This window comes from Salvelinus fontinalis, chromosome 4 (genome assembly GCF_029448725.1).
Source record: "Salvelinus fontinalis isolate EN_2023a chromosome 4, ASM2944872v1, whole genome shotgun sequence".
Classification (NCBI taxonomy): domain Eukaryota; kingdom Metazoa; phylum Chordata; class Actinopteri; order Salmoniformes; family Salmonidae; genus Salvelinus; species Salvelinus fontinalis.
In genome coordinates, this window is record NC_074668.1 from 17,631,481 (window position 1) to 17,641,384 (window position 9,904).

At 42.5% G+C, this 9,904-nt stretch overlaps 1 protein-coding gene across 3 annotated transcripts; it reads left to right on the top strand.

Moving 5' to 3' along the window:
• The first annotated feature begins 4,220 nt into the window (after positions 1-4,220).
• Positions 4,221-9,479, top strand: LOC129853214 (protein prune homolog 2-like). Of its 3 annotated transcripts, XM_055918999.1 has the most exons (6): positions 4,221-6,387; positions 6,795-6,990; positions 7,187-7,318; positions 8,078-8,230; positions 8,651-8,744; positions 9,269-9,479. In XM_055918999.1, the coding sequence occupies exons 2-5, from the start codon at positions 6,975-6,977 to the stop codon at positions 8,734-8,736; spliced, it is 387 nt and encodes a 128-aa protein (XP_055774974.1). In that variant the 5' UTR covers positions 4,221-6,387; positions 6,795-6,974; the 3' UTR covers positions 8,737-8,744; positions 9,269-9,479. The 3 variants fall into 3 exon arrangements, with proteins under 3 accessions (XP_055774974.1, XP_055774972.1, XP_055774973.1); XM_055918997.1 differs by having other exon boundaries at positions 4,221-6,990; XM_055918998.1 differs by having other exon boundaries at positions 4,221-6,990; positions 9,283-9,479.
• The last annotated feature ends 425 nt before the right edge of the window (positions 9,480-9,904 follow it).

The window sequence follows — 9,904 nt, forward strand, 5'->3', positions numbered from 1 at the left end:
GAAGGCTTCAGGGCGCCCAAGAAAGTCCAGCAAGCGCCAGGACCGTCTCCTAAAGTTGATTCAGCTGCGGGATCGGGGCACCACCAGTACAGAGCTTGCTCAGGAATGGCAGCAGACAGAGTGCATCTGCACGCACAATGAGGCAAAGACTTTTGGAGGATGGCTGGCCTGGTGTCAAGAAGGGCAGCAAAGAAGCTATTTCTCCAGGAAAAACATCAGGGACAGACTGATATTCTGCAAAAGGTACAGGGATTGGACTGCTGAGGACTGGGGTAAAGTCATTTTCTCTGATGAATCCCCTTTCCGATTGTTTGGGGCATCTGGGAAAAAGCTTGTCCGCAGAAGACGAGGTGAGCACTACCATCAGTCCTGTGTCATGCCAACAGTAAAGCATCCTGAGACCATTCATGTGTGGGGTTGCTTCTCAGCCAAGGGAGTGGGCTCACTCATAATTTTGCCTAAGAACACAGCCATGAATAAAGAATGGTACGAACACATCCTCCAAGAGCAACTGCTCCCAACCATCCAGGAAGAGTTTGGTGACGAACAATGCCTTTTCCAGCATGATGGAGCACCTTGCCATAATACAAAAGTGATTAAAAGTGATTTGACTAAGTGGCTCGGGGAACAAAACATTGATATTTTGGGTCCATGGCCAGGAAACTCCCCAGACCTTAATCCAATTGAGAACTTGTGGTCAATCCTCAAGAGGCGGGTGGACAAATAAAAACCCACAAACTCCAAGCATTGATTATGCAAGAATGGGCTGCCATCAGTCAGGATGTGGCCCAGAAGTTAATTAACAGCATGCCAGGGCGGATTGCAGAGATCTTGACAAAGATGGATCAACACTGCAAATATTGACTCTTTGCCTCAACCTCATGTAATTGTCAATAAAAGCCGTTGACACTTATGAAATGCTTGTAATTATGCTTCAGTTTTCCATAGTAACATCTGACAAAAATATCTAAAGACACTGAAGTAGCAAACCTTGTGGAAATTAATATTTGTGTCATTCTCAAAACTTTTGGCCACGACTGTATACATTTGTATAAAGAGCTTTCTTCTGAATCAGAACGCTGTAAATCACTGATTCCCAGGCAGCAGTTAGTCAGCTGTTAGTCAGTGGAGTCTTTAGTAATGAAGGCTTTATGTGCAGGCAGACCTGGTAAATTAGCCACGTCACTGGAGAAGGAATCACAATATTACCAATGACCCATTGAGGAGGGGGGAATAGGGGGTACTGATAATAGAAGACGGTGGTGAAAGAGGGGATGATGAAAGGAATGAGATAATGGAGGGAAAGAGAGAGAGCAAGATAGAGAGCTAAGGAAGGCATGCAGAGAAACAGAAAAGCAGCAGTGCGTCCGTTCACCCCGAGCCTCCTTGAGATGAATGGGGTGAATTTTAGATGAGGAGCACACAGTGAAATGGAGATGAGAGAGCGGTACCGGCTGTGTATTCTGTTGTCTGTGTGTTCTGCTGCTGGTGTTGCTGCTGTGGAACAGCCAGTGAGTGCCCTTTCATTTCTAATGTGTCTCTTACTGCCGTAGCCATCCGAGTATCGACCAACCCGCTGCCCCCCTCCCCCTCCATCCCCTCAAACATGAGTGATGCCTGCTCGACAGAAACCAGATATTAGCATCTCAAACAGATATGTCACTGATTGCCCACTGCAACCCCGCTCCGCTACGCATCAGCTCTAATCATGGACCTGCACAGTAATATGAGACTGGGATATGGAGGGATATTCATTGTAACATCAGACTGAGATATGGAGGGATATTCATTGTAACATCAGACTGAGATATGGAGGGATATTCATTGTAACATCAGACTGAGATATGGAGGGATATTCATTGTAAAATGGGACTGAGATATGGAGGGATATTCATTGTAATATGGGACTGAGATATGGAGGGATATTCATTGTAACATCAGACTGAGATATGGAGTGGTATTCATTGCACATTTTCTTATTTGTTCTATGGTTGTGTCCAGGAGAGATTGCAGCAGGCCAGTGTGGCACCGTATTCTGTAGTTTGTGTTTACCCAATGCTGACTAGCGCAACGTAACTACCATCACAGATACTTACTTCCCACCTGCTTACAACTATGTACAACATAGTACTCTTCGTACTAGCAGATGGCAGCCACATTGTTTTTATTGGTGTAGTACTAGTACTGGTAGTAGTAACTAGGATACACAAACACATACACAGAGGGACCTCGGAAAATTACAATTGTCCCAGAACAGGGCAGCACGACTGGCCCTTAAATGTACATGGAGAGCAGTGCCATTTATGGTGAGAGAGGACAATTTTGTTTTTTGATGAGCATGGCCTTATTTCCATTACAGCATATTGGATGACTGTCAGTCATATTCCATTCACCCAGTTCAATGCAACATCAATAGGTTTATGATACTGCATCCTACTCAAATGTTCCTTATACCCATCATGAGGTTGATACAACCTAGCCAATGAATGAAAGTTTACAACGTAGGTGCACACAGGTCGAGAGAGAAATTTGAGGTGACACATGGACGGACAGTGACACATTCAATACCGCCTTCCACACTCTTGCCTGCATCTAGCTTATCTAGGTAATCATGTGTAGTCATTAGTCCAACAGTTGCAATCAAACGTTTTTATTAGACAAATTCAGGTATTTTTATCCCCTTTTAGTTTGCTTTCGTTTAAGAAACGTTTTTCAACAGAATTGACGGAATGAATACACCTTTGATCACGCGTAAACACAGTTCATGTCACGTTCTGACCTTAGTTCCTTTGTTATGTCTTTATTTTAGTTTGGTCAGGGCGTGAGTTGGGGTGGGCATTCTATGTTGTTTTTCTATGTTTTGTTCTGTTGTTCTATTTCTATGTGTTTGGCCTAGTATGGTTCTCAATCAGAGGCAGGTGTCAGTCGTTGTCTCTGATTGGGAGCCATGACAGACAAAATGAGAAAGAAAAATCCAGAAAATCACATTGTAGGATTTTTAATGAATTTATTTGCAAATTATGGTGGAAAATAAGTATTTGGTCACCTACAAACAAGCAAGATTTCTGGCTCTCACAGACCTGTAACTTCTTCTTTAAGAGGCTCCTCTGTCCTCCACTCGTTACCTGTATTAATGGCACCTGTTTGAACTTGTTATCAGTATAAAAGACACCTGTCCACAACCTCAAACAGTCACACTCCAAACTCCACTATGGCCAGACCAAAGAGCTGTCAAAGGACACCAGAAACAAAATTGTAGACCTGCACCAGGCTGGGAAGACTGAATCTGCAATAGGTAAGCAGCTTGGTTTGAAGAAATCACCTGTGGGAGCAATTATTAGGAAATGGAAGACATACAAGACCACTGATAATCTCCCTCGATCTGGGGCCCCACGCAAGATCTCACCCCGTGGGGTCAAAATGATCACAAGACCGGTTAGCAAAAATCCCAGAACCACACGGGGGGACCTAGTGAATGACCTGCAGAGAGCTGGGACCAAAGTAACAAAGCCTACCATCAGTAACACACTACGCCGCCAGGGACTCAAATCCTGCAGTGCCAGACGTGTCCCCCTGCTTAAGCCAGTACATGTCCAGGCCCGTCTGAAGTTTGCTAGAGAGCATTTGGATGATCCAGAAGAAGATTGGGAGAATGTCATATGGTCAGATGAAACCAAAATAGATTTTTTTGGTAAAAACTCAACTCGTCGTGTTTGGAGGACAAAGAATGCTGAGTTGCATCCAAAGAACACCATACCTACTGTGAAGCATGGGGGTGGAAACATCATGCTTTGGGGTTGTTTTTCTGCAAAGGGACCAGGACGACTGATCCGTGTAAAGGAAAGAATGAATGAGGCCATGTATCGTGAGATTTTGAGTGAAAACCTCCTTCCATCAGCAAGGGCATTGAAGATGAAACGTGGCTGGGTCTTTCAGCATGACAATGATCCCAAACACACCGCCCGGGCAACGAAGGAGTGGCGTTGAAAGTCTGTGTTGAAAGTCCGTGTTGCCCAGCAACAGCCCCAAAACATCACTGCTCTAGAGGAGATCTGCAGGGAGGAATGGGCCAAAATACCAGCAACAGTGTGTGAAAACCTTGTGAAGACTTAAAGAAAACGTTTGACCTCTGTCATTGCCAACAAAGGGTATATAAAAAAGTATTGAGATGAACGTTTGTTATTGACCAAATACTTATTTTCCACCATAATTTGCAAATAAATTCATTAAAAATCCAACAATGTGATTTTCTGGATTTTTTTTTCTCATTTTGTCTGTCATAGTTGAAGTGTACCTATGATGAAAATGATAGGCCTCTCTCATCTTTTTAAGTGGGAGAACTTGCACAATTGGTGGCTTACTAAATACTTTTTTTGCCCCACTGTATGTGACCAGGCGAAAAATGATTTCCAAGCCAAACCATGTCATAACCACTACACACAGCCTACATCGTTGTTCCCTTGTTAGCTAAAGTAACATTAGCATCCTAGTCAACATAGCTAATAGAACTGTGTTGGTAAACCCACTACAATCATGCAGTAACGTTACAGTGTATAGTCAGTAAGCAGTTTAACATTTACACCGGCAGGCCCCAGTGGCAAAAAAATTATAAAACCAAAAGCTAACCTTGACTTGGAAGAGTCAGCTAGCTAGCATAGCATCCCTCTGTTTGAGCCAGGTCATTGTGTAGGCTAAACTATCCATCTACATTTGCTAGCTAAGTACGTGAAAATGAAAGTGAAAAAGAAAGACTCTCCTTAATTTGTGAAGAAATTCATTTTTGAAAACTCTTTCTCTCTCTTTGAGTCAACAACTCACCACATTTTATGCACTGCAGTGCTAGCTCGTGTAGCTTATGCTTTCAGTACTAGATTCATTTTCTGATCCTTTGATTGGGTGGACAACATGTCAGTTCAAGCTGCAAGAGAGCTCTGATAGGTTGGAGTATGTCCTCCGGAAGTTGTCATAATTACTGTGTAAGTCTATGGCAGCGGGTGAGAACCAAGAGCCTCCAAGGTTTGTATTGAAGTATGTACCAAGAGGAGGACAGAAGCTATCTGTCCTCCGGCTACTCCATGGTGCTACCCTACAAAGGGTTGTTGGGGCTACTGTAGACCTTCATTGCAAAACAGTATATTTTAATAAATTATTTGGTCACATGAATATATTTATTATAGTTTTATCTAAAAAGTACAACTTTTTAAATGTTTTACCATTTTTATTTTAATGAAATTCACTGAGGAGGATGGTCCCCCCTTCCTCCTCTAAGGAGCCAACACTGACTGAGAGCTACCATTAATAATATGCATTTAAATCTCTCATGGCTGAAAGTGGAGGAGAGATTGACTTCATCACTACTTGTTTTTGTAAGAAGTGTTGACATGCTGAATGCACTGAGGTGTCTATTTTAAACTACTACGGTAGCACACAGCTCGGACACCCATGCATACCCCACAAGACATGCTACCAGAGGTCTCTTCACAATCCCCAAGTCAAGAACAGACTATGGGTGGCGCACAGTACTACACAGAGCCATGACTACTTGGAACTCTATTCCACATCAGGTAACTGGTGCAAGAAGTAGAATCAGATTTTAAAAAATTATGGAACAGCGGAGACTGTGAAGAGACACACATACACATGATAAAACACACACTCTATACACACCTACACATGGATCTAGTATTGTAGATATGTGATAGTAGAGTAGTGGCCTGAGGGAACACACTTAATGTGTTGTGGAAAGTGTTATGAAATGTAATGTCATGTAATATTTTAAATTGTATATAACTGCCTTAATGTTGCTGGACCCCAGGAAGAGTAGCTACTGCCTTTGCAGCAGCTATTGGGGATCCTTAATAAATACGAATACACACACCACTGATCTACCATCATGGCCACCACAGGGTACATGAATCTTAGTCATCTCTTTCATGCATATTAAATCATATTTTGCATTATGCATGGATTTCTGAGTGCTGCATTCCAGCGTAGTCATACTTGTCCTGTACCGCTCTGGAGATGAGATGATCTCAGCTATCTCTACCTACACTCTGATTTCACCCCTTCTCACAACTTAGCTTTCTTTCATGTCACAGGCTGCAGTGGCAGAAGAAGTTTGAAATTACTTTTTCAAAGTCGGGCCCATCCCATTGAAATACTTGCTATTCCACAGATGTAGGTTCATCAATTGTGGAAAAACAAACCGAAATGTAAATGTTATTGATGTAATACATTGGATCTTGTGTGGTCTTTTGAACCTGTTTGTTAGTATGTTTGTTTGTTCCGGGCGTCAGGACCTGAGGGTCCTAAAGTCCATGCTGTTCTAGGAGTGGTGGAGCCAGATGTAGATTCTGTGGCTTCAACACTGAGTACTTCCTCAGCCAGGTAATGTGTGGGGACATGTTCACGTGTTCATGGTATTTATGTGTGTGTTTGTGTGTATGTATTACAGCCTTTGAGTACTTGTTTGAGGTTGAGCTTACAGTACCAGTCAAAAGTTTGGACACACCTACTCATTCAAGGTTTTGTGTTTATTTTGACCATTTATTTTACTATATAGTGAAGACATCAAACTATGAAATAACACATATGGAATCATGTAGTAACCAAAAAAAGTGTTAAACAAACCAAAATATATTTGATGTCTTCACTATTATTCTACAATGTAGAAAATAGTAAAAATAAAGAAAAACCCTGGAATGAGTGGGTGTGTCCAGAATTTTGACTGGTACTGTATATGTATCTGCGTGTCTTGTATTTGTACTTTCTGTGTGTGTGTGTGTGTGTCTCAGAAGGAGAGCTCAGGCTGTGTGAGTGTCCCGGTCCTGTGTGGTCAGCGATGTGATGTAGGCTTGCCAGGGAGACAGTGCGGTACCTTGTGAGGGTGTGTGAGTCTGCTCTGTTGTGGAAAGACGACATCAACCTACTACAGCTCCACCACAGAGGAAAACTCTCCCTCACTCTGATGAGGGATGATGTACTCAACAGGTACACACACACACACAAATCATGTAGTTGATATTGTGTGTGTGTGTACATTTGCGTGTTGGTATTGCTCAGACGAGTGTATTAGGTGGTATAGTATGAAAGTGTATGTTTAGGATTTCAGACAGGTCCTGAGGGCTTTGTGAAGATTTAGTGTAATATGCCCTTCCCCCTGTCTGTTCTTGCTCCGACTATGAAGCTCTGAAGTCCAGCATCCTCCGAGTGGTCCATCACCACGAGCAACGGGCAGGAGGGGAAGGGGTGGTCACCAGGGAGATTCTTCAAGAGGCAGTGGAGCAGATCTCCGTGCCGTTGGGGGAGCTGCTAGGAGGTGAGGACCAATGGTGCCCCCGCTGGGGGTAATGGGCTGATGCAGGACACACACTAAGCCCCTGATATGACTCGGTTATAACAGTTAGGAGTGTGCAGTTAGGAGGGACCGTACTGCAGAGTAACAAAACATGACATCTAGGCAGTGAGAGAATACAAGAGGGTCAGAGTGTGTAAGTGTGTGTATGTGTGTCTGTGCATCTGTCCATGTGTGTTTCTTTCATACCCTCTGTATACTGGGTTTGTTGTGTTTATCAAATACATCATTATGACTCACTGCCTCATACATGGTGTGTGACTGTTGACTGCATGTGTGTGTGTTCTTCCCCTGCCAATAAATCAGTCAAACAAGCCTGCAATCTTGTTAGAGAGGTTAAGTAGCTCTGGAGGTTATCAGGAAATGACAGAAATGACAGATTTTTGTTCTCCATTGCGTATCCTGCTTATATCTATTGTTTTAGCTGTGATGTACCGGCTAGGGTGTGCGCGCATGCTTATGTGTGTATGTGTGCTGTGCTTACAGAGCACAGTACCACCCAACAGCTCCTAAGTGTAATGAATTTAACTGATGTCACTGACATCAATTTGTTAACCTCTGTATGATATGATAGTCTTGATGCAAAGTCCCTGAGATTTTTGCAGTCAGTATATTTTCCTTCATTTCAGTGCCACATACAAACATAATAGCATGTATAGCTAATATTACACCAATAACTGAATATCGGTTTGTTTTTGATGTAGCCGCTGTGTGTTTTCTCAGAGGCCCTGAGGCTGCAGTCAGAGGGGCTGTGGATCAAAGATGGTCGTCGCTCAGTGGACCTAGAGGAGCTGCTGAGGGTGTTGCAGGAGAGGAGCGGCTTCTCACCCTATCATGACACAACCAGTCCTAACGCTGGCGAGGCCCAGCTTCAAGGTGTGTGTTTATAGCTGGCAAGGTTAAAGATGTGGTTATTTGTGTAGTGTAATGTCTGTCTGTCTGTCTGTCTGTCTGTCTGTCTGTCTGTCTGTCTGTCTGTCTGTCTGAAGGCAGTGTAACTCATGATCTGGAGAATTTACATGGAATTGGAATTAGACTAGACAGTTTAAATTGGAATTATAAAACATTTGTTTGGAATGGAATTAGAATTGAGATATTTACAACTTTTATTGAACGATATGTAGTTGGTATATACATTTTAATAATTTCATATTTGTATTTATATATTTGTGTCTACATTATAGCCAGATTTCCTGTGCCTAAACAATGACATTAAACGTACAGTATAGTTCTAATTGATATTAGCTGGCTTACTCCAAACATGTACTCCTGGTGAATGGGGTGTGTGTTTTACAGGTATGGATATAGAGCACATGTTTCTGAAGGAGCTGAAGGAGTTCTCTGATGGGGAGCTGACCATATCGTTCACCACTATGATGTAGATCTGAAGGTAAGGTCGAAGGTCATCAGCAAAACAAAACTAGAAATGGAAATAAACTCCCATAATTTTCCCTTTTGGTTACCCTGATAGTGTTATTTTGTGTTTACATTAAATTGTGTAAAAAATATACACTACAGTTCAAAGGTTTGGGGTCACTTAGACATTTCCTTGTTTTTTTAAAGAAAAGCAACAAAAAAATTGTCCATTTAAAATAAAATGAAATTGAATAGAAATACAGTGTAGTCTTTAGAAAGAGTTTCATGCTGGTTTTTGGAAAAATGAGTCAGAAATTGTAGTTTTTCTAGGTGGCTCCCATTTTGGTTGTAGTATTTCCAAGCGTGTGGAAGAGAGAGCGTTCTTTGGTATTTTTCTCTGGTAAAGACAATAACGATTCTCGTCTTAAATTTGATTGTTTATTTACGTATTAGGGTAGCTAAGGTTTGATTATAAACGTTGTTTGACTTGTTTGGAAAAGTTTATTAGTAACGTTTGTGTTACGTTCCCCAGTTTCTGTGTTCTGTTTTGTATTTTAGTGTGTGTGTTTCAGGAGATGGCTTCCTGAAATACTCCCCAACCAGCTGATTGGTCGACCCCAGACTAATTGGTGATTGGAGCTGACCCCGCCCCCTCGTCAAGAAGCAGCTGACTAATCACCATTGCCACCTGAAGATAAAAGCCAGTGTTCTGCCCCAAGAGAGAGAGGAGAGAGAGGAGAGAGAGGAGAGAGAGGAGAGAGAGGAGAGAGAGGAGAGAGAGGAGAGAGAGGAGAGAGAGAGAGAGAGGAGAGAGAGGAGAGAGAGGAGAGAGAGGAGAGAAATAGTAGAGATTTGGAGATCAGAGATAGAATTGAATATTTTGGATAGTGTTGGTTGTGTATCAAAGTGTTGGTATGTACTATATTAGTTGTTGTTGGTAGCAGCTTTGCTTTGTCCTGTGTTTGTGAGTGGTTGTGAAATTGTTAATAATTATTCTGTTTCATTTGTTCCCAGGGGGGAAGGAGAAGGCACTTTGGGAGTGCTTAGGCAAGAGGCCCGCGGGCATACATATACCCGTAGTATATTTACTGTCTAGGCACACTAGGTAAGACCTGGGCGGACCGCCCCCTGTATTTTGGTTAGGGCACCAGGTGGTGCTAAGTTAGGTAAATTAAGTGGGTAGGCAGGTTAGAT